Source organism: Mixophyes fleayi, chromosome 2 (genome assembly GCF_038048845.1).
Source record: "Mixophyes fleayi isolate aMixFle1 chromosome 2, aMixFle1.hap1, whole genome shotgun sequence".
Classification (NCBI taxonomy): Eukaryota; Metazoa; Chordata; class Amphibia; order Anura; family Limnodynastidae; genus Mixophyes; species Mixophyes fleayi.
In genome coordinates, this window is record NC_134403.1 from 30723390 (window position 1) to 30749465 (window position 26076).

General features: G+C 43.7%; 1 protein-coding gene across 2 annotated transcripts in view; it reads left to right on the top strand.

The window, feature by feature from the left end:
• AMOTL1 (angiomotin like 1) overlaps positions 1-26076 on the top strand; it is a 132418-nt gene that overhangs the window by 18420 nt on the left and 87922 nt on the right. For both annotated transcript variants that reach the window (XM_075198748.1, XM_075198749.1), the window contains exon 3: positions 16891-16941. In XM_075198748.1, coding sequence (XP_075054849.1) covers positions 16891-16941 — 51 coding nt within the window. The remainder of the gene's footprint in view (positions 1-16890; positions 16942-26076) is intronic.

Below are 26076 nucleotides of genomic sequence, written 5' to 3' on the forward strand. Positions count from 1 at the left end.
AAGAAGAGAGAGTTTACAATATAACCTTAGTCACATGTTATTGAATTTCTGATATAATAATCTCTGACAGACTCTTAGATTAGTGCCTTATAATTGTACTTGGTTTGCTTAGAAATGGAAAAATATTGTAGCAAAAATTCATCCAAGCGTGCAAACAGCAAGCTGGATCAGAGTAAGACGGGCAGAAACAAATCTGGAGCGAGCAAAGATGCTTCTTCTCCTTCCTCGCCCCTCTCAATGGGGGACGTGGAGGAGGGGAATCAAACTCCTCTTACTCAATGCACAAATACTGCAAGTACAGATACGGCTCAAACTATTCTAAATATCCTCCTTCCTATCATAGACAAAAAATTCGGAGCTATTCAAGATACCTTCGATGCGGCTATTGCCAAAATAACAGAAAACACGGCTAGAATTAACACGCTGGAACAACGTACCAGCGATGTGGAGGATAATGTTCTAGCCTTGCAAAACGGATCTGAACAAGATTCGCGCAGATGGTCACAAATGCAAGAAAAAATTGATGATCTGGAAAACCGTAGTCGAAGAAATAACCTTAGGTTTATTGGTATTCCAGAATCGGTGAAAGGGCCTGACTTATCCTCTTACCTTAGTCAAGACCTAATAGTTGCTCTCAATTTACATGACGAAATAGACAACTTACAAATAGAACGAGCCCACCGTCTGGGTTCAATTAGGGAGGGCAATTCAGCTAGATCTCGACCTGTTTTGGCTAGATTTTTAGACTTCAAAGATAAGGAGAAAATATTGTTAGCATTTAGGAGAAAGAAACAATTGGAGATCGAGGGTCACCGAATACTAATATTCCAGGATTATTCAGCTAAGTTGTCACAGAAGAGAAAAGAGTTTGCACCAATTTGCAAATTCTTGGCTGGTAATAATAAAAGTTTTGCTCTTATGTACCCAGCTAAGCTCAGAGTGGTGGAGAATGGTCGTACATTACTTTTTGAAACTCCGGAGATGGCAAAGAGTCATTTTCAAGTGCCTACTCCGCATTCAAGGTCACCAGCTGGAGCTCGCTCACCTTCTAATGCACCAACTTGAATGGTATAGCAGTCTAGATTTAGATAAGATGTTAAAAGGCTGATAAATCACATAGTGACTGTGATTCTTGCTTATGTTGTTAATGTAAACTCTCTCTATATGTATACACATGTATATGCGTATATATTTAGTTATGTTACAAATGTTTATTGTTGAATATTCTGTGATCTCTGGTAACACTCCCAGGGATCACACGCAAAATTTGGTTAGGAAAATGTTAAGAAAAAGTTTGAGGTATAGAAAATGTAATGCATTATATGTTTTGTTCTCATATTTCACAAAATGGTTAAATATCCAATGTCTCAGTTTACAAATGTGGGGTGGTGAATCCCATGGTCTGGGTCAAGTTTACTTATTGATGGTTTTGGGGGGGTTGGTCTGCAATCTCACCCTGCACACCTTTGGTTTGACTAATTGCCCCACCGTGGGTATCGGTTAGGAATGCAGCCTACACAGCTAGATTCCCATGGGCCTAATACTCAGCAGACCCTCAATTTATCATCTTGGAATGTGGGTGGGCTTAATTCTCCTATTAAGCGTAAAAAAGTCCTTACTCACCTTAAAAGAGCTCATATCGATATAGCGTTTCTTCAAGAAACACACTGGAGAAAGGATGATGGTTATATCCTGCGGGGAAGCTGGATTGGAGATTGCATTTCGGCCTCATATAAAACAAAAACCAGAGGCGTGGCTATAATAATAGCTAGACACCTCCAATACACAGTTCTAGATACAGTCATAGACCCTGAGGGTCGGTATCTACTACTTTCTTTACAAATCAATGATGAAAAATATACCTTCTTGAATATTTATGCCCCCAATGGATCACAACGTGATTTCTACCAGTCCCTAATTCAATTAGTCCTACAACGCGACACCCCTAACCTTGTGATAGCAGGCGACTTTAACTCCGTTATTGATCCAAAGTACGATAGGTCAAAGGCATCTTCTACAACTAGTCCAAGGGACCCTGAGTGTTTTTTTGGCCTGATGTCCAGGTGTGGCATGGTTGATCCGTGGCGCCTCCTAAATCCAACAGATAGATCCTATTCCTTCTACTCTAGTGTACATAGATCTTTTTCAAGAATAGATTACTTGTTAGTCACGGACACCCTAATGCCGTGGGTTCGTAGGGCAGACATTGCTGACATAATTATTTCGGACCATGCAATGATCTCTCTTACGATCCAGAATCCGAGCTTGAGACAGAGACCTAGACATTGGAGATTTCCTACTTACCTATACAATTCAGACCACTTTCAACAATTTCTAAGACACAGATGGGCTGAATACCTAGATGATAACATTGACCAATGGGATGACAAAATTCTTTTCTGGGACGCTTCAAAGGCAGTTATGAGGGGACACATAATTGCGTATGTGTCTAGACATCGTAAGAAGGCTAGGGAAATTTATGATAATTTGAGCAAATTATCGGCTGAGGCATATGCTAAATTTGCTTCTGATCAGTCGGATGTGTCATGGACAACTTATCGTGAGGCGAGACAACTCTTAGAGAGTTTTTTGACTTCCCAAGCAAAACAACAAATTGATTTTTCAAAAAATAAATTCTTTAGATGGGGAAATAAAGCTGGCAAATTACTTGCAAACATAACCAAACCTCAGAAACGTAAAAGTCATATAGTTGCCCTTAAAGCCCATAATTCTTCTAAGATTCTTACCAAGTCGGAAGAGATATTAGAAACCTTCCAAACTTATTACTCAACCTTATATAAGGGCTCTACACCAAATCCCCAACTAATGTCCAAACTTTTGACTGAGGCCAAATTGCCTTCACTAACGCCAGAACAGAGAGAAGCTATGGCAAAAGATATTACTTCCCGAGATGTAGAGACTGTAATCAAACATTTGAAACTTAATAAAACACCAGGCCCAGATGGCTTTACAGCAGAGTATTATAAGGTCCTTGAAGGAGATCTGGCTCATATTTTAGCAGATTTGTTTTCAAAAATACATAGGGAACGTCCTGTATATCCATCGTTCAATGTGGCCCATACAGTCCTTATCCCTAAACCAGGTAAGGATCCTATGATGGAGGGGTCTTATCGCCCTATCACTCTTTTAAACACAGATTACAAACTTTTAGCAAAAATCATGGCAGACCGCTTACAAGGTATCCTTCCTGGGTTGTTAACATCTCATCAGTTGGGATTTGTAGCAGGACGCCACTCGGTCAAAGGTATTAGGACAGCCATTTCAGCGATTGTGGCCTCAGATGTGGGATCCACCTCAAACATGATCCTTAGTCTAGATGCCCAAAAGGCCTTTGATTCTGTTGCATGGCCTTTTTTGAAGGAAATTCTTTCATGCAGGCGTTTTGACACTGATTTTAGAGCACTTGTAGCCTTTCTTTACACCTCTCCTAAAACATCTCTATTGGTCAATGGTATCAAGGGTTCCCCACTGGAAATGTATAGAGGCACTCGCCAGGGGTGTCCACTTTCTCCATTACTCTTTAATTTGGTATTGGACCCTATGCTCAGAGTCTTGCAAAATTGGACGCAGTTGGAGGGAATAAGGATTGGAGATCAGGAAATCAAAATTACAGCTTTTGCTGATGATGTAATGATCTACATATCTAATCCTGAAGTCTCTCTTAGATCTCTAATGGACCGAATAGTGGAGTTTGGTTCTGTCTCGGGGTTCTCTGTCAATTTTGAAAAATCTACTGCTATGTATCTGGGAAAGGGTGTCATAGTCCCAACATGGGCAAGGGATATTCCCATTACATGGGCAAGGTCGGCCATGCCATACCTGGGCATCCAACTACCAAGAGATATTCACTCTCTATATAACCTTAATATCTCTAGGGTGATAAATGTAGTGGAACATGAGATGAAAGGTTGGAAACATCTCTGCCTCTCTTATGGAGGTAGAATAAACATAATTAAAATGATCATATTTCCTAAACTATTGTATCCATTACAAGTTTTACCCTTATTATTGACTAGATCAGATGCAATGAAATTGGATACAGAATTTAGACGTTTTATCTGGAATTCCAAAAAACCGCGTATTGGGTTGATCAAATTACAACAGTCAAAAAATAGAGGAGGGCTGAACTTACCAAATGCTACCAAATATAACCAAGCGGCCCAATTGCGACACCTTAAAGACTGGTTGCATAACACGGATACTTATACTAATACTACATTAGATCAGAATTTCATTCCTAACCTTAGCTTATTAGCCTTTATTCATCTACATGAAAAAGATCTTCCAACTCAAACTATAAATAATCCAATCTTGTATACTGTGCGTAAACTTTGGCATAGGCTTTGCCACATATACCATTTAAGACCTTATATTTCAATGAACCTCCCATTATTAAACAACCCTAACTTTCAGGACGGATCAGCTTCCTTCCCATTTACTAACTGGGCGAAATTAGGAATTACTAAGATAAGATCATTAATTGATGCAAATACGCGAAAACCTATGACCTATACTCAAATAAGCTCTACTTATCCACAACTAGCCCCTTATCATCTAGCAATATTTCAATGCCAACATTACATTAATACAGTACTGAGTAAAATCTCTCCGGAGGATTGGGATAATCCCTTAGAGGCTATGCTTTCGAGACCTCCCCTGACCCGTCAAGCCATCTCACAGCATTATTCCCTATTACGTACCCAATTTGACTATAACCATTCTAAAACTGGCCTTTCATTGTGGCAGGAACAATTTCCTCACCTGACACCAGAGGTTCTTTTAAAGGCACTGACCAATTCCATTAAAATATTACCGGCCATGACCTACACAGAAATGTTCCTAAATATCTATCATAGGGCATATCTGTCTCCATCTCGTCGATTTCAGATAGGTCTATCAGAATCACACTGTTGTCCGAAATGTGGGTCTCCAAGAGCGGATTTGACACACTGTTTTTGGGAGTGTCCCCCAATTAAACGATTCTGGACCCAGATTTGGAGATTCTCTAACACACACCTGGTAAATTATGCACCTCTGTCTCCGGAATGGGCGATATTTGGAATACTTCCAAATACTTGTAAAGTTAGTAAAGGATGCAAAAAACTACTATTAGCAGTTTCTGCTGCGGCCAGGAAGAGCATACTCCAGGTCTGGGCCCAGGATTCGCCTCCCATGTTTTCCCTTTTTAAAGAAAAGCTCTATCACATATTCCGAATGGACTGGATAGAAACGTCTTTGCAGAAGGAAGTTAGAGTAAAGCAATTCTTTGGCACATGGGAGAGCTTTATAACTCTCTTACCTCATACTATACGAACACAACTTTGGAATAGTTTCCACAATACTGAGTGGTACGGGTTAAGAATGGTTTCAGCAGACCCTCCGATTATTTTATCTCCACCTTCTAATAGTTAGGTCCTGGATAGGATGGGTTATTGGGGAAGAGGAAACAAGGGATGTTGGTGACTTATTTAATTGTATGAGAATTGTGAAAATATGTATTTATTCATAATGCATTTAATTGTATATGTGATATTTTATACCTCAATAAAAAAAAATTGAACAAAAAAAAAAAAAAATAATTTGGGATGTACTGCAGGAAGTTCTCCTACCTAGCTCAACTGACCAGCATGTATGTCTTGGAGGGACAGTTAATAGGTTTTAAGCGTGACATTAAACTGTGGGAACAATACATGGGTGCCAGCCGGTATAAAATTCTGCAATGGACTGATTAAATAAGGGTCTTTTTGTGCGCCCATTAAAGATGTTATCCCCTGTAGTCCCCATTAACCAGGGGTCTGTAAGGTGAATGGGAACCAGTATCAGAAGAACCTTCATTCGCAGAGGGCAGAAATGCTAAGAAAGAATGTCCGACGTATTGACACGCAGCAAGCAAATATACAACATTCTTTGTTTAGTTCTGAACCAACAGAGAAAGAGCAGATACATATAATAGTAGTCAATAATCGCTGTAAGGATTTGACACGCCAAGATACCGGATAAAGAAAATATTTATTTTTTTCGTGTCAGATATAACAAGAAATATAGAGTCAATTAGTAAGTTAGAAAAAAACAAAACATAATGCAAAAACAAGCAATAACAGCTTCTTGCTGAATAGATGCTGGGAAACTCAAAGGGAAGTGCGATAATGCAATACCCATGGAATGCCAGAAGGTTCAGGCAGCAGAGTAATGTAGGAGTTCAAGAAGCCAGGGACAAGACCAGACAATCCAGCATGAGAATACAGACAGACAAGGCCTGGGACCACGACAGAACCAGGAGAAAGGCTGTACAGAATTACTGGCAGTGGGAGTAAGCCTTAGCCAGATTATACAGAGGGCCTGATTACAAAACCAGGTGCAAAGGTGTTGAAGAAGCATTAACTCCAGATGTGCTAGAAAGCACACCAAGGGGACACAGGATCCAGACACCTGCCTCATATTTCCAAGCTAATAAGTCTGTGTGATATGCAAGAGCCAGCCAAAGGTCAAATTCTCCGATGAGAGCAAATATTTATCCCAAGTACAGAAACTCAAGCACGCGCTAATAAAAGTCTTTTTAGGCAATGCTAACACTAAGGGGCATATTTACTAAACTGCGGGTTTGAAAAAGTGGGGATGTTGCCTGTAGCAACCAATCAGATTCTAGTTATCATTTTGTAGAATGCAATAAATAAATAACATCTAGGGGTGTATTCAATTGTTCGGCTTGATGGCCGAAATACTTGCGCTCTAAAACTATTACCGTTAATACGGTAATTACTCGCTGAAGGAGCTGCGAGCTGAAATTCAGCGAGTAAATTACCGTATGAACGGTTTTTAAGTGCAATTTTACCGTATTAACGGTAATAGTTTTAGAGCACGAGTTTTTTGGCCGTCAAGCCGAACAATTGAATACCCCCCCCAGAATCTGATTGGTTGCCATGGGCAACATCTCCACCTTTTTCAAACCCGCAGTTTAGTAAATATACCCCTAAATCTGTTAGCAACCCAGTGATATTGCCATCCACATGCAGTGAGACAGGGTCTTTAACAAATCCAGGAAATGCCCTGGAAGCAGTCCAGGAGAACCCCAGAGGAAGTTTGGGGCCCTGATGAATTATGGGAAATCAAACCATGGCCAAACTGTAACTAGTATGGTTACCTGATCCATCCTGATCTGGTGCAGGGGAAAGTCATAGGGATCGTGGTAAGTAGGGTCCGTGACGGGGTGGGGAAGGGAGATTCTAACGTAGACAGTAAGGGCGTGTTCGAGCAATTGAGCTGGATTCAGACTGGGAAGTAGTTTCAGATGCGCCTGATAAAGCAAGTAGATGACGGACACCAAAACTAGGGAACCGCATCTAATGAGAGGTTTGCAAGTGATTCGCAGACGCTTATTGGGTCTTTTGTAGTTGCTAAGCCATAGATTAGTATTTATCGAGCGCATTGTAGCAAAGATAAATTTATTTAATTTGTTTTATGCACGCATGTCTGGAAGTTTTTCCTGCTGTCGTAGCCAAGTTATTCAAGTTTGAATGATGCGCCAAAGCAATCGCATTTGTAACATAACATAAAAGGTTTTTGTACATTTTTGCGAATTGGACTTTTTGCACTTTTGCGAAAGGGTCCAAGGGTGTGCTTGTTGTCAAGCGCACGCATCTGCTGCTCGTTTAAATCTGAGCACATCTTGAAGTCTGAATACTGCGCACAAACGCATACACCTGCGTCCATTGTTTTCAATTGCCAGTTAAGCTTCGAACCAGACCCCCTACTCCATGTTGTGCAGTGCCTACTACACGTAAAGATAGGCTGAGGGGCTGCTGGTAGTGCTGTGGAAGGAGGTAAAAGCGCTTGAACAAGCGTCCCGGAAACAAGTTTTTATTCAAACATTCTTAGGTGAAACCTGACCAGAAATCTTTTTTCTCCCTCTCTGGGAACCCCCGGATCAGGGAGAAGAGCGGGTGGTTATGGGTTCTTTCATTTTTACCTCAGACACTGGGGTAAGAGCTGGAACCTTCTGATTAGGGGAGAAGGAGTCTGTCAAAGAGACATACACTGCATCCATGAATGAAAAATCTATTGGCCACGCTTATGGCCCACTCTGTGTGCGGCAGCAGCAGTATATACGGAGGCCACCAGCACGCGTTAGGCCGTAAGCCTCTTAGTAAAGTAACCTACCAGTACTCTAAGTAGGGAACATATATATTGTACCCGAAGAGAGATATATACCATATGGACAAAAGTATTCGGACGCTTGACCATTACACCAACAGGGACTGTAATGACATTGTATTCAAATACATATACTTTAATATGGAGTTGGGCCCCCTTTTGCAGCGATAACATCTTCCACTCTTCTTGGAAGGCTTTCCACAAGATGTTGGAGTGTTACTGTGGGAATTTGTGCCCATTCATTCTGTAGAGCATTTGTGAGGTCAGGCACTGATGTTGGACGTGAAGTCCTGGCTCACAATCTCTGCTCCAGTTCATTCCAGAGGTGTTCGATAAGGTTCAGGTCAGGAATCTGTGCAGACCAGTCAATTTCTTCCACATCAAACTCATTAAACCATGTCTTTGTAGTCCTTGCTTTGTGCACTGGGGCACAGTCATGTTGGAAAAGAAAAGGGCCTTCCCCAAAACTGTTGCCACAAAGTTGGAAGCATAGCATTGTCCAAAATGACTTGGTATGCTGAAGCATTAAGATTGCCCTTCACTTAAGATAAGGGGCCTAGCCCAAACCCTGAAAAACAGCCCCATACCATTATCACTCCACCAAACTTCACAGTTGGCATAATGCAGTAGGGCAGGTAACGTTCTCCCGGCATTCACCAAACCCAGACTCACCCATCTGACTGCCAAACAGAGAAGCGTGATTCATCCCTCCACAGCACACGTGTCCACTGCTCCACAGTCCAGTGTCAGTGTGCTTTACACCACTCCATCCGATGCTTGGCATTGGTCTTGGTGATGTGAGGCTTGCAGGCAGCTGCTCGGCCATGGAAACCCATTCCATTAAGCTCCTGCCGCACAATTTTTGTGCTTACATTAATGCCAGTGGAAGTTCGGAACTCTTCATCTATGGAATCAGCAGAGTGTTGACGACTTTTACACACCATGCGCCTTAGCAGTTGTTGACCCCGTTCGGTGATTTTACGTGGTCTTCTGCTTCATGGCCGAGTTACTGTTGTTCCTAAAAGCTTCCACTTTGTAATAATATCACTTACAGTTGACCGCGGAATATCCACCAGGGATGAAATTTCACGAACCGTCTTATTGCAAAGGTGACATCCTATCACAGTACCACGTTTGAAGTCACTGAGCTCTTCAGAACGACCCACTTTGTATCAGAAATGTTTGCAAATGGAGACTGCATAGTTAGGTGCTTGATTTTGCACACCTCTGGCAACGGGTCTGATTGAAACGCCTCAATTCAATAATTAACAGGTGTGGCCAAATACTTCTGTCCATATAGTGTATATGCAGTACAGACAATTGTTTGAGGTCAGGGGACTGAACCATGGTGTAGATAAAAGCCAGTGGTAGATTTCTCCAGTCTTACCTACTTTATAGAACTGCGTACCCAGAAATAATCACAGAACTTGTGTTGAGTCATCTGAACTTCATATCTTACAGCTATTGTTTTTCTAGCTCAAACATTCTGCAGCTGTGAACCAATGATTCGGTCTTACCTCTGCCTGAGGCAACAGGGTGAGAACTCCCAGTGTGGCTGCAAATTGCTGTTTGTACAGTTGTGTGTACTGTACATCACTATCACTGCATACACATGCAAGAGGATATGTCTCAAGACCTAAGCCACAGGTTTCAAATATATTGCTTTATAATCACACAATACGCAACATGGTGGCAGATATATATTTGTTATATAATATTGTTGTAGAGATTACGCTAACAGGAGAGGTGGAGTCTAAACTTTCCCTGCTAGTCACAATGCACTGCTATATATCCTTCCCCCTACATAATTCCCCTGTCTCCTTTATGTGTCAAATTATTCATTACACAATATACAATTTTATACTTTTACATGTCAGTCATTCGTTCAAGCCTGAACTGTAATAACTGTACGTTGTAATTAAGATTTTACTTCTCTGTACAAGGATTTTTCTATCTTAAACATGTTTTAATAGTAAATTAAAGCAGGGTTTCATAGGCAAACCGAGGGGGTGGGGGATCCTAGTGCCTGAAAACCCCCCTTCAAGCTTGGGGCAATGTCTAATTGAGGTGGCTGGACCCTGCTACCGATTCACACAGCTCTGCTTGAAAATGGAGATCTGCGTGCACCTAACAGTAGTGCACGCAGCATTGCCCATGTATATTATGGAGATAGGAAGAGTTGGAGAGCAGCCCAGCACTGTCTAAAATTATAGCCACGCCCCCTTGCATGCTGGTCACGCCCACTGGCGGCGTGATGTGGAAACCCCCCTCTACAAATCCTGCGTTTGCCCCTGGGTTTCCAAAGTATAGAGAACGTTTTTCAATGTCAGCCATGCTATTTTGAGTCAGGTCCAGCCCTGGAATCTCCAGCATAAATAATAAGTCTAAATTCCCTAACACACACACACAGACTAGGGTCAATTTTATAGCAGCCAATTAACCTACTAGTATGTTTTTGGAGTGTGGGAGGAAACCAGAGCACCTGGAGGAAACCCATGCAAACACGGGGAGAACATACAAACTCCACACAGATAAGACCATGGTCGGGAAATAAACTCATGATCCCAAAAGTACTAACCACTAGGCCACTGTGCTGCCCTATATATAATGCCATGTTTACTAAATTTGATAATTTTATGGGGTTGTTTTTGCATTTTAAATACTCCATGATAGAAAATTACCTCATAAAGGCAAAGATAATAAAATAAAATGCAAGATAGGATTGTATCTAACCTGCACAAAAGAGGAATTATTATTGGAATTTTATTGTAAAATTAGTCCGTATTGAAAGTTAGGGACATTATTGTCAACAAAAATTTTGAGGGACAAATCTTCAAACAATGGAACTGTCCCTGGAAGGTGATAACTGGTTTTATGAAGTGTGTTAGTTATTCATTTCACTGTGCATATATTACAAGGACGACGTATGCCTAAAAACTTGTGTGTGAAATTTCCTGATCATCTGCCAGTCTAGGCTACGAAATTGATTTTCTTCTGCCTACATTCTCAGACAGAAGACGGATCCCCCTCATTGAACCATTGTTCTAAATGTTTTCACTAAAAGCCCACTCATAGATTGCTCTGTTTTTTGTTGTGTTTGTTTCAAATTATTAGGAGCAAATTCTTTATGAGGTAATTTTCTATGGACCCATAATGAGACAAGTGTATTTTTCAGGAGACCGTTTTATTAATTTAAGATGATAAAATAATGTGGTGTTATTACTGGATTTATGTGGTGCAGCCGTTGCTAGGCAACCAGTGCGAAAAGTGGAAGAAAGTGCAAATATCTCCAACATTCATCCTTCCTTACTGACGTGTGGGCGGACAGCTGCAAACTTAAAGCGGAATTCTCCTCCACATCCAATTTGAAAGATATTATGTGAAAATAAATATTATTGAACAGTGCAATGTATTTCATTTTTATTTTTTTTAGGAATTGTTTTGTTCTGATGCTCTCTCTTCTAGAGGGTCATTTTAATAGCAGAAACAATGAGGGAGCGTAGTAAATTATTTTATACCTACTGCACCTTTTATTGTGCTATGTACCAGGGGCTGACTAGCAAATTTTAGCTCGGGGGGGGGGGGGGGGGGGGGGCGAAAATGGGCCCAGTAGCCAATTAGGAACATTTTAAAGGAAGAAAAAAATGCAGGTAGACCAGTGTCCCAGCACAGGGTAGCCCATTATGTGACCAGCCCTGGGGACAGATTTCCCTCTGCCCCCCAGACTAGCCAACCCCAGCTATGTACATAATTTAGGGGCTGCCAGGAACATTTTGCAGGTTTTTGGACTGTGATAGAAATGCAACTTGTCAGCAAAGGTAAAAACATTATCTTAAAGTATTCTCTGCTCTTACATCTGGACTATCCTCTTCATTCATTTGAATGTTTTTATTTTTCTACAAAATTAGTGTTTGTTTGACTGTCTTTTACGTCTAACCCATGACAGTAAGAGGTCATAACCTTTAACTTAAAGACAGTTGCCAGCGCTTATCCTTTACACTGCATATCTGTGTGTATCTAGCAAAAAACATGAGGTATTAGTTCATATTTTGATCAAAACATTTAAGCCTGCATCCCAGCTTGGGAGGTTAGTGCATCTGATTTTAACTACATTTTAATGGTGTTTAAAGTATATAGGTCAGTGTAGGACCTGCATATAATGAGGTGCCCTTGACACTGGGATGAAGGCTTAAAGTTTTGATCAAAATATGAACTAATACCTCATGTTTTCCTTTTGCTAGACACACACAGATATGCAGTGTAAAGAATAAGCGCTGACAACTGTCTTTTTTTTTTGCATACATATATGAGCATTTATATTGCCACGCAGCTGGTACCATATACATTATGGTATATACCGAGCGCGGGCTTATTGCCAAGCAGCTGGTACCATATATAATATGGGATATACCGAGCACGGGCTTGTTTTTTGTTTGGTTTAATAACCTTTAACTTGGAAAATGGTGGAGTGCGAGTGCCACGCTCAAACACCTCTTAGCCGACCATGTTTGTCCTTAGAGTGTAGGAGGGAACCCACGCCAACACGGGGAAAACATACAAACTCCACAAAGCGCACTGGTCAAGAATTGAGCTCATGACCCCAGCACTGTGAGGCAACAATACTAACCACTGTGCTGCCCCAGAAATAATCACTTTGTGTTGCACTCCAGTTGGTGGGGTGTCCCGTAGCTGCAAAACGGATCCCCAATTTGTAGCACAATCTTTCCCATTCGCCGGAGATGGTTGCTACCATCATGCATAGATTAGGTTGTACAATGGTAAAAGGCCCAGGTAAGAAGGAGGCTCCTTTGTCCTCTCTTCGGCTAATTCATGAATAAAGCACCTCCCTACTTGTCCTCTTCTAGGCTTAAGACATGACTACAGTGGTGGGATTCAAAAAAATTAACAACAGGTTCTATGTCCTAATGACCATTTTAACTATACCAAAAGATATACCGAAAGGTAGTCTAACAATTCACGCATTAAATACTGCAATAAGAACAGTAAAAGAGGTAAAGACAACTAGATTATGTGTAACGGAAGATTTTTAATATTAAATACCTCACAAACAGTTAGTGAAGATATTTCCATATTGCTGTTTGATTGGCGTCCTCACTTGCAATTTTCTTTGCTTTTATCCGAGCATCATCAGCTGTGTGATTTACCCTTAACCATCTTTGCACTGTAGGAGTAGGATTCCATTCCTTCAGCGGTAGGCCGATAAGACCTGCAGTGACAGGCTCAGCACATCAGCATCATCACGGTTACTCACCCCAGATGCCGACGGTCGGCGACGGTGAGTGACCCAGTAATGTCCGTACTCCCGGCCCGGGCTGCCTGTCTGCTCTGCTGTTCTGCGCTGCCGCGTGATGGCTGATGGTGGCTCCGCGGCCTCCTCCCTGGGCTGGATCTTCTTCTCGCATCTCTCCTCTGCACAGTCTGTTGTGCGTTCAGGACACGTGTAGGGGGAGCCAATCGTTGCAAAGAACAAGGGAGGCAGGGTGGGGCTTACATGATGACTGACAGCCTGAACAGCCCTGCACAGCTTAGAACAGCAGAGCCAGGCCTGTGTGAGCTATTAAACTGATTTGGGATCGTTGTCCAGGCCAGCAGGGCAAGCTGCAGTGCACAAGGTGTAAAAATTTAAAGCAGCCGCACACAGAGCTGGATTAAGGCTTTGGGGGGCCCGGGGCACTTAAGACAGGGGGGCCCTTAAGATCTAAAATGAAGGGAATAGTGACAGATGCTGCATTACATCACCTACAGCCCACAGTATGACACTTACAGCTCTCCCAGAGGGCTCGCCTGGGTTGTCTGCATAAGAAATATCATTGTTTACACAAACTAAAATACTGTACATTAAAACAATCATCAAAACACCACATTAAAATTGGTATTGACACCACACATTAAAACTAGCAATGATACCGCATATTAAAAATACCATTGATAATGCACATTAAAACTAGCAATGATACCGCACATTATAACTAACATAAAAAATAATATATATATATATATATATATATATATATATATATATATATATATATATATAAAATGTACTAAAATTTTATTCAATATTTATTCAAAATTGCTAATGGGTGTGTTGATGCACCCTCCTACAGACCAAAAAACCTGCATTGTTGTGTACACCATTGAACGGTCACCAAAAATTAGGATTGTCCCACTAGAATCACAACGTTTCACAGACTCTGCTGCTGCTCTCTCCTACCTGTTCTTCTTACTTTCACCACCTGTGCTGCAGGTTTTTTTAGTTGCGGCTTGTCTGGATCCTGGAATGTTGGAGGAAAAAATGGGTACATTTAGAAAATTACAGCCAGCCCCGAGGTTAAATCAATACCACCCACGATTAATAATTAGGCCTTCCTCCAGCCCCAACATTAAAATAATAGTATTCATATTTAATAAATAAACCTATTTTCCTCCCTACAAACAGGTCCAGCAATAAATGAATAGTATTTGCATTTCAGAAATATACCTATTTCCTGAACCTGTCACTGCCATTAAATTATTCATAGGCACATTTAATAGAGACCTCATTCTCCCCAAACTCACCCCCAAACCACCCCATCTTAAATTAATAGTCCCTACTATTGTGACTCTCTCCCCACCTTTTTCCTTATACTGTGCCTGTCTCCCCATTTTTCCTCAATCTGTGCATCTCCCCCCTTTTTTCTCATGCCGTGCCTCTCCCATCCCCCCTTTTACCTTACTGTGCCTCTCTCCTCCCCGTATTCCTTACTGTGCCTCTCTCCCCTTATTCCTTACTGTGCCTCTCTCCCATTATTCCTTAATGTGCCTCTCTCCACCCCTTATTCCTTACTGTGCCTCTCTCACCTCCTTTTTCCTTACTGTGCCTCTCTCACCTCCTTTTTCCTTACTGTGCCTCTCTCACCTCCTTTTTCCTTACTGTGCCTCTCTCACCTCCTTTTTCCTTACTGTGCCTCTCTCACCTCCTTTTTCCTTACTGTGCCTCTCTCACCTCCTTTTTCCTTACTGTGCCTCTCTCACCTCCTTTTTCCTTACTGTGCCTCTTTCATCTCCTTTTTCCTTACTGTGCCTCTTTCATCTCCTTTTTCCTTACTGTGCCTCTCTCATCTCCTTTTTCCTTACTGTGCCTCTCTCATCTCCTTTTTCCTCATAGTTTGCCTTTCTGCTTAATTCCCTTTTTTCACTTACCTTTCTATTAGCTTTTCTTTTCTTCTCCTCTCTTCTGTCTTCTCTCTTCCTGCTTCCTCTCCGCGCTGCTCCTCACTGAATGACAGGCGTGACTTGATGATGTCACACCTGTCATTCAGCATTAACAGAGCAGAGAGGAAGGAGGCACGCCAGCGCTGAGATCAGGTGATTAAATATATATATATTTTTTTGCTACCCTGCTCCCCCCACCAACGAGGAGGAGCAGCCCAGAACCCGCCCGCAAACCACCCCCCCCTCCCCCCCCCCCCCCTGCCGCTGCCGAAAAAAAAAATAAATCATAGGCAGAGCTGTCAGACAGCAACTGACAGCAGGAGCAGGTTGGGTCATATGGGCAACGGGGGGGGGGTAGGGGAAAGCCGCGGAGAGAGGGGGGCCCGGAGCAGTTGCTGTCAGTTAGAAACTGACAGCAGGAAAGTGCATGCGGCGGCGGGGGGCCCTTGGAGAGAGGTGGGCCCGGGGCACGTGCCCCCTGTGCCCCCCCCTTAATCCGGCTATGGCCGCACAGCAGGCTAGCAAACCGCAAGTAGTTTAGGAATCGGTTCTATAGAACCGGTGCGAACCGGCTGAATCCCACCACTGCAGGACTACCCTATATATTTCTATATAGTGTCACGGCGTTCACGTAGATTCTCTAGGACAACACAGAAGGAGCAAACTTCACCCAATGGGTCTCAACTAGAACTAAGAAAAGGCATAAACTTGCAGGGGTGCGTCTACTTCATACTTGATTACTTTTGAAGGCAGCTGTCCGGGAGGGGGTTCGTTGAGGGGGCGTGACCACGCGTGTTGCGCCGTTATGCCCCGCCCTGGGCAATCAGACAATTTTGGCCAATCGCAGCAGGGGGCGGGCCATGATGATGCCTCCTCCCTCTTCAACAACGGAGATGGCTACATCCGGGATGTGTGCCTGCTCTCGAGTGTCCAGAAGAACTCCCAAAAATTCGGGAGTCTCCCGGTCATTTCGTGAGAGTAGGCAACTATGGTCTACTTGTGTGCTGCGTGGGTTCACAACTATTATCCAAGTACTTTCTGCAGAGAGCTATCCTGTAGAAGTCCAAATTTATTCCAAGCAGATGTAAAAGTTTTGTTTGTGGTCCGAAAAGTCTCTGCCACCCCTGACAAACCCAGGTTTGCCCAGTTAGTTACTGTTTTGCTTTTTTAAACAACAGTGTTGTAAACGCGTCATTTCTTTTTTAATGATTTTGGGCTGTTGTAGGTTTAAATAAATGAGTTTACTGAGTTACCCAACCTAACATCCCCATCTGACAACTGTCCAGATGAAGTAACTCACATAAAGACGCAATCCTGGTAGTGAAAAAGATACAACTACACAATATATGGTTTTACACTGCACAGTGCATTGTATTTTGTGGTCCTTTAAATTCTTTGTAAGATATGTAGCTTGCAATGTATTAGTCTATCACCACTGCCCTCTCTGACCCATATCTATTAATTATTTTATGTTAATTCATGTTCATCTTTTTTATATTTCAGGAAGTACCAATTCAAACACCATGGCACCAGAGTTTTGGTCCGATCAGCCAGGTAAGTCCATGTGTTTTTACTGTAACCCACAACCCCCCCTTAACGCCAAAAGCTGAAGCACTGTTTGATTGTTGCAGGTGAAGATCAGGGGGCAAATGTATCAAGCTGAGAGTTTTCCGGCAGGTTTGAAAAGTGGAGATGTTGCCTATAGCAACCAATCAGATTCTAGCTGCCATTTTGTAGAATGTACTAAATAAATGATAGCTAGAATCTGATTGGTTTTTCAAACCTGCCGGAAAACTCTCAGCTTGATACATGTACCCCCAGGTCTCACCCCATATATTTATAAGCGGACACATTTTTGCTCTGTTCGGTTGCACTTCAGCCACAAGCGCATTTGTGGCCGCACTTTGCCAATGTAAAAAAAAAAACAAAACCACAAAAAAGCCGGCGTGTAATTATGTCCCGATGTCACCTCACTCTCATCATTTATTTAATCCATGATGTAGTTAAAGCAAGAAGTATTTTAGACAACGTTCATTGATAAAAGGGTGATTATAAAGTGAGAGGAGGTTGGACTCTACGGCGCTGCGGGATTAGTGGCGCTATATAAATAGCTGTTGCTGATGATGACTTTGATGTCACATTGACACTTTTGTACAGTCCATGTCTTCTCACTTTTCCTCCGGCCTGTAAAGCTTGGGGAACTTCTACTTTGCGAAGGCGTCTCTAAAGACCAGAAAGTAGACATGGACATTGAAGTGTGCTGGGAGACCCAGGTAGGTGCAGTACTAAAAGAACAAAACCCACATACGGTGCCCATTCTGAACATGTCATAAATGATCTCCAGATGGTTTGTTTTGCACTGTAGCTTGTCTGCTTGGATAGAAGTTGGGAACAGGATTTGTGCCCCACATGTCCTTAGTCTAATTGGGCTTTGCTGCTTAGGAAATCAGTATTGAAATAAAGATTACATATAAAATGACCATATAATGTACAGGTAGTAGATGAAAACATGGAAAAATCACTATAAAGTCACTTAATAGAGCGTTAAGGTACCACGTTCGGGCATTATGTCCTGCATACACTGTGGCATTGTATCTACCCCATACTTGCCTACTTCTTGTAGTTGGCGTCCGGGAGGAGGTGGTCGTGCGGGGGGGGGGGGGGGGGTGACTTCGTAGATCGCATCATTTTGGACCTGCCCCCATGACGTAATGACACAAACACGTCATATTACAGCGGCGGGGGGTGGGGGGGCCAAATGCAGTGATTCCCAGAAAATCGCATCATTTTGGACCTAATTCTGCCCACTTCACTAGGAAGTGGGCAGATGCGGGAAACTGCCATACACTCCTGGGAGTCCGGGAGACCCACCTGAAATTTTGGAGTCTCCCGGACATTCCGGGAGAGTATGGTCAACCCATGTCTGGAAATGTACAGGGGAGACGCAGCACCATTCTTCCACATAACAGTCACTGAACTGAGGCCTGGTTGATGGTGGTAGAAGACACTGTCCCAGGGGTCATTCCAAAATATCCCTTAAATGCTCAATTGGGATCTGTTGACTGAGAAGGCCCAGACATATGTATAACATCAGGGTCATGCTCATGAAACCTTTGGGTGACCACACATGCTCGGTGGATGGGGGCACTGTCATCCAGGAAGACGCAGCTCCCATCAGGAAACAAATGCTGCAACCTGGGGTGATGATGATCACTCAGTGACATTATATAGTGATTAGCCTTCTATGGGCATGACTGCAGCCAAACCATGCCAGGAATTTATGCCCCCACAACAATGCAGAGTCACCGGAACCCTTCACTGCTGCAAACAAGCGCTCAGGGCTGTAGAATTCTTTAGGTTGATGCCACTCATCCTGTGACCCAGGTGCAGCAGGTGCTTGGCGCACTCTTAGGCAAAAGTCGGTTTTGCATGAACAGCACAGTGCGTGTGGCTGCGCGGACTGATAAGAAGCTAATTGTCTGCACAATTACTTTCCCTTCCTATAATTGGGTCTCATATGGAGCCGTTGATGAGCAGATTGGGACTCAGATTTGAAGCGCACACGATATGCTCTGCAAATTGCATTAGTTTTGCTACATTGCTTCTGAGTGGTCCTCCCAGTGCGCATAAAAAGTCCTAGGAGGTCTGCTGAGCAAAAGTGTAAACATCACATCAAAGTCCAACTTATAAAACTAGAGGCAACATTGCAACTACTCCGAACTTTGCAAGAAGGATTCTGCCTCCACCCAACTCCTGACCTCGTCATGTGCAAACTTCCCCTCCTCCACAATTCTGCTTTACCAATCTATGCGCATTGGCAGAAATCAAGGTAGACTTACGCACGGCACCTATCAAGACCAAGGGGTAAATTTATCAAGCTGCGGATTTGAAAAAGTGGAGATGTTGCTTATAGCAACCAATCAGATTCCAGCTGTCATTTATTTAGTACATTCTACAAAATGACAGAATCTGATTGGTTGACATTGGCAACAACTCCACTTTTCCATACCCGCAGTTTGATCAATTTGCCCCAAAGCTAAATTTGCACTGCACATTGGTTCATTTGGCACTTCATAAATGTCCTCTCTATATATCTCAAGGTGAACAGGGTGATTTGAAAGCTGAGATGAGGCTCTGATCTACCCAACCCCTTTGCAAATACTCAGTTGCAATTCACAGTATACATATTATTATATTCAAATAATGTATGTTATAAGGAATGAGGAATACATGACAGCTGTATTCATATCTGATACTAAGAAGTGGCTTCTTGCTATGCCCGGTTCAGATGAGTTAACACATAACAAAGCGGTGAGAGGATCAGTCCTGGATTATTACTACTCTATAATCATTTTAAATCTACTGCTCTCTGCTGCTCATTTACTCTCCATCTGCCAAGCTGCAATTTAAGAAGGCATACGAGAATTTAGAAGGGACATAAAAAGCTTTTTGGATGAGAATCCTCCCTAGTCCTCCGGTGCTCTTATAAAAAAACGCAAACAGCTGTTTTTCTCTCTTGTAAAGCAATCTCGGTCTGGGTGAGCACCAGAGAACCAATAATTGTACAGTGGGCTGCCCTTTCTGTACACAGAGCAGGTCAAAAAATAAACAGGTCACAATATTACAGACAAACCAAAGTTTTGGAAGCCAGATATGAAAAACAGATGTGCAGAGACGCCATGGCAGACTTATTACTGTACTTCTGAGGAGGATGGAATACAATATACACTTGTCTCTTTGGAACATAATAAACTAGACACATTTTTCGTAGCTATAAAAAAAAAAAAAAAAATGGTGGTGTTTTGACTTGTCGCTGGTACTTTTGATTTCCTCTGACTGAGGAATAAAGGACTACGGTTGTACAAAGTTCTGCAATAAAAATAATTGTTTTGACAGCAACACATGTCAGGAACCTGAAGCTTGACCCCCTGATGTAAGTTTTTATAAGAGACAGTTATTTATGTGTCAGTGATTTTCAGTCGGTTACATTTTATCACTTAATAGGAAGCACAGGCAGGTGATGACATTTTTTATTTATTGCTATCCAGATGACTATCAGTAATAAGCATCCGAAATGCTGTGATTATGCGAAGTGGGATCAGGGGTATAATTAGGCAACCTGTGGCAGCTGTCTCCGGGAGCGCACGTTGAAGGTAAACAAAATGAAGGGTGTTAGTTTAAAAATACATCGTTTTCTTGACACAAATGTGTGAATTAGTGATATTTTCCTTGTTGCTAGCTCTAATAGGGATTAAAAATGACAATATTTGTATTTGAAAGTGCACACAACTCATATATAAATCTTTATGGTAGTTTGTATAAGGGATGATTTTAGTCATACTTGCCAACTCTCCCGGAATGTCCTGAAGACTCCCGAAATCCGAGTAGGTCTCCTGGACTCCCAGGAGAGCAGGCAAGTATCCCGCATACTGGAATTTACTTGCCAAAATGACGCGATTCGCGGTGAATCGCATCATTTTGTCTCCGCCCCCACAACAAAATTACGTTTTCATTGCGGGGGTGGAGCCAAAATTACGCAATTGGCCGCACCCCGCCCCCTGCCGCCCTCCAACCACGCCCCCTGTCCGGGATCTCCCGGAATTCACTTCTCAAAGGTTGGCAAGTATGAATTTAATTGCTCCCTCAGGCAGGAGAATGGGCAAGTCCACTCATGAGTGTGAGATATACTTTGGTCTGTAAACATGTCATGACAGAGAAAGTTGCCAAACGTTATAGCCAGGCTTGGCGCGTGCCCCGTGGGTACTCCCCTTTCAATCGGGTGCTGTCCCACCACCACCCCTTCCTGTTGTACCATTCCCCGCCCCCACCCTACTTCTTACCTTGGCTGGAGCCGGGCAAAGCTCCATGGTCTCCTCGTGAGACTGTGGTGCCAGGCTGTGACATCATAACCCGGCACCACAGTCCCCGCCCATTACCAACATGGAGGGGCAGCTTCTTACCTGTGAAGCTGCCAAATGCTGCCCTTCTATGTCAACAGCGTGCCCCTAGTGAGGGGAGTGATAATAAAGATACTCAATGACATTTTGTAACTCATTTAGTGGTTTAGTGGCCCCTAAACCATGGCCAGGTGACTGCTCTGCTTATAGGCCCATGTTTACCAAGCAGTTATACAGAGCACCTTATGTCTGTAGAAGGTGAATGTGAACATTTTGTGGGCTGATCCAATATTCAGGAGTTTGCAGCCTTTATATAGTACAGGAACCGGAGGCACCACTAAGGCTCATCCAATACATAAATAAAACAGAAAACTGTGTAACTCTAACAAAGCTGTATCACTGTACTGCCAATCAGGGCCTAAGAAATGCGGGGGGGGGGGGGGGGAGGTGCTAAGCCTGAGAGGTGCTCACCTCCACCTGCCATCCCCCACTTGTCCGCCGGGCCAGCAAAAAATGAAATACTTACCTTATCATGGCAGGGCACCCTCCTCCCCTCCTTGCTGCCCCGTTCCCACTGACTGTTGGGCGTGACTGAGGAGCGGCGCAGAGAGGAGCCAGGAGCAAGACAGCAGACAGAAGAGAAGAAAACAGAAGAAAGAAGGAAATAGAACGGTAAGTAAAGGAAATGAGGGCCCAGAAGGTGCAGTGTGATAAAGGGAAAACAGCTTAAGGGGAGCAAAAGCAGCATGGAGGATGCAGTGTGATCATAAGGGGGCACAATGTGATGGAGGGAGCAGTCTAAAGGAGGGGGCACAGTGTGATGAAGGAGGGGGCACAGTGATAAAGGAGGGGGCACAATGTGATGAAGGAGGGGTCACTGTGATAAAGGAGGGGTCACTGTGATAAAGGAGGGAGCACAGTCTAAAGGAGGGGGCACAGTGATAAAGGAGCGGGCACAGTGTGATGAAGGAGGGGTCACTGTGATAAAGAAGGGGGCACAGTGTGATGGAGCGGGCACAGAGTGATAAAGAAGGGCTTACTGTGATAAAGGAAGGGGCACAGTGTGATGAAGGAGGGGTCAATGTGATAAAGGAGGGGGCACAGTGTGATGAAGGAGGGGTCAATGTGATAAAGGAGGGGGCACAGTGTGATGGAGGGGGCACAGTGTGATTGAGGGGACACAGTGTGATGGAGCGGGCACAGTGTGATGAAGGGGCACAGTGTGATGAAGGAGGGGTCACTGTGATAAAGGAGGGGGCACAGTGTGATGGAGGAGGGGTTACTGTGATGAAGGAGGGGGCACTGTGATGAAGGAGGGGGCACAGTGTGATGGAGGGGGCACAGTGTGATGAAGGAGGGGTCACTGTGATAAAGGAGGGGGCACAGTGTGATGAAGGAGTGGTCACTGTGATGAAGGAGGGGGCACAGTGTGATGGAGGGGGCACAGTGTGATGAAGGAGGGGTCACTGTGATAAAGGAGGGGGCACAGTGTGATGAAGGAGGGGTCACTGTGATAAAGGAGGGGGCACAGTGTGATGAAGGAGGGGGCACAGTGATGAAGGAGGGGTCACTGTGATGAAGGAGGGGTCACTGTGATAAAGGAGGGGTCACTGTGATAAAGGAGGGGGCACAGTGTGATGGAGGGGGCACAGTGTGATGAAGGAGGGGTCACTGTGATGAAGGAGGGGGCACAACCAAACTAATTTCTCAAAAATGTTACATTTTATTACAAAGAATACATAGGGGTAAATGTATCAAGCTGAGAGTTTTCCGGCGGGTTTGAAAAACCGATCAGATTCTAGCTATCATTTATTTAGTACATTCTACAAAATGAAAGCTAGAATCTGATTGGTTGCTATAGGCAACATCTCCACTTTTCAAACCCGCCGGAAAACTCTCAGCTTGATACATTTACCCCATAGTCTTGATTTATATTATTCATATGGCAATTCATGTTTACTGTTTAATGTATTTATTTTGTATTGCTCTCTTTATTAAAATTTGTTATATGATTTGCATCAAAAGTAAAAGCATTATTGAATGAACAAATCATTTATGAAAGAGGAGGGTGCAAATTTTATTTTTTGCAGGGGGGTGCCGGACATGCTAGCACCGGTCCTGCTGCTAGTACGGTTCAGTAAACAGTGTCGGCGCACCTGCACACAGTCCTGAACATGGAGTAGGGCAGGAATTCTGCAATGTATAAATCCCTGACTCTCAGGCAGGGCCGGATTAACCCGAGGTCTAACTGGGCTACAGCCCAGGGGCCTCGGGCATCCAGGGGGCCCTTGACAGAGTTCAGCAGAGGTATTGATCGGGACGGGGGCGGGGGCACCCCCGGCCCGATCAATGCTGAGCTCTGTCACTGCAGTCCTCCTTCTCCAGGGCTCAGTAACCTTTTTACTGAGGAGATCTCGCGAGAGTGTCACGAGATCCCCTCAGTAAGGAGCTTACAGCACGCCGCGGAAGGAGGACTGCAGTGACAGGAGAGGAGAAGGTAAGCGCTTGGAGGGGGGAGGGGGGGGGGCAGTCGGCCAGGCTGCTAATGGGGGGGGGGGGGCTCACGGGGGAATGGGGGCCCCATTAGCCCAGGGCCCTCCATTCCGTTAATCCGGCCCTGCTCTCAGGTCATTCAGCAGTCTGATGCAGGACTGAGAATACCTGCTGGGATTAAGGGTTCATTCAAACAAGAGGTTAATAAAACGTGCAGGCACGGGATCAATGACTCCAATACCTGTGAGATAATTAGAGCCATTTGCTCACTTACTAACCACTCATCTGAATGAGCCCTAAGGATATAACAGCCTTTACTTGGACTGCTCCTGAAACTACCTATGTTCCTTATTCAGGGACAGGTGTTTTCTATGGTCTGGATGTGGCGAGAGGGAGGAAAAACACCTTCAGCATTTTTAAAGAGAGAAATAAAATTTCTATCTGGATGTAAACAAAACTGAACTACCTAAAGATAAAACTATACAATGTTTCTCGGACTGCAAAATGAATGTGATTATTTTTTCGGTCCCCTGTAGATCACAGCAGCAGGCCAGTTACATTTATGGTGACTCAATCTCCAAAGTGGATAAGGTTTTAATAACATTGCTGCGTGGGTCCTGCCTGTTGCTCTGCTAACCGCCCACAAGCGCCATAAAGCTGCGGAAGTATTACCCACCCAGTTTGTGGCGGAAGGGCTGATTATTTTTTTATCGCAGCGAATCACAATGGTGAAAACTTCCTTGTCACCACAATTTATCAAAAATTATTCCCGGGTCAGCTGAGCAATATTCAACTGCCCTCGGCGATACTGTCAGAGAGCGGTAGGGGCACAGTTGCATTCTCTCCCGGATTGTACAGGAGACTCCCAAATTTCCAGAAGTTTTTCCAAACTCCCGGAGGGAAGGGCGTAGTGTTGCGATTCACAGTGAATTGCGCCGTCCTGCCCCCTCCCCCACAATAATTATTAAATAGTCTTCCTCATGCAAAGGCAGAAGTTACAGCAGTGATAGTAGTTTTATCACGGGGGTGACCCTTTGTTGTATAGGGTGAAGCGAGAGAATGTCCTATCGTCATAGTGCTTTTCAACATTTAATGAATTGTCCCCCATAAATAGTGTGTGAATGTTTTATTAGGCAATGGGTAGCTGCAAGATGGCTGAACTATGGACTTTATCTTAATGCTTTAATACATGAATATTTCATATTTTGGCATGTAATGGTCCTTTTTCTAATGTTACTAGATGATGATTTAGGATTCTCAGACAATATAAAGACACTCTTATCGTCATCACAAGCTATTTATATAGCGCCACTAATTCCGCAGCGCTGTACAGAGAACTCACTCACATCAGTCCCTGCCCCATTGGGGCTTACAGTCTAAATTCCCTAACACACACACAGACAGAGAGACTAAGGTCAATTTGATAGCAGTCAATTATCCTACTAGTATGTTTTGGAGTGTGGGAGGAAACCGGAGCACCCGGAGGAAACCCACGCAAAGACAGGGAGAACATACAAACTCCACACAGCTAAGGCCATGGTCGGGAATCAAACTCATGACCCCAGTGCTGTGAGGCAGAAGTGCTAACCACTAAGCCAACCATGGCCTTATCTAAGTGGAGTTTATATGTTGTCCCTGTGTTTGCGTGGGTTTCCTCCGGGTGCTCCGGTTTCCTCCCAAACTCCAAAAACATACTAGTAGGTTAATTGACTGCAATCAAAATCCCTAGTCTGTGTGTGTGTGTGTGTTAGGGAATTTAGACTGTAAGCCCCAATGGGGCAGGACTGATGTAAGTGAGTTCTCTGTACAGCGCTGCAGAATTAGTGGCGCTATATAAATAGCTGCTGATGATGATAACCCACCGTGCTGCCCCTCTTATGAGCCACAAGCATACCTCCCAACGCTTCCACTTCTATTGTTGACATTATTTCTTTACCACAGGTTGAGACAAAGGATGTTAAACCAAACCCATAACGATATTCAGTGAAGGGCCCGACCATCCAGCTCCAGCCTCCTGGGCTCCCAGAGCTGGGTTTTCTGAGAATGCATGTGTCTGGCGCGTGTTTAGAAGGGGCCCCCTAGTCTACTCATGGAGGTGGCCTGGCTTTGCCAGTTGCTTCTCCCCTCTGGGTCCTGTAGCGGCTGCACACCCCTCCCCTCCCCCACCATTGTGTAAAAGTTTCTGTACAGGCCGGCATTTGTGAAAGGTACACATGGGTCCAGCCCTATGATGCCAGAATTGCAGGGGAAGCAGTGGGAGAATTCCATCAATTCGGGACTGTCTCAGCTAAATTAGGAA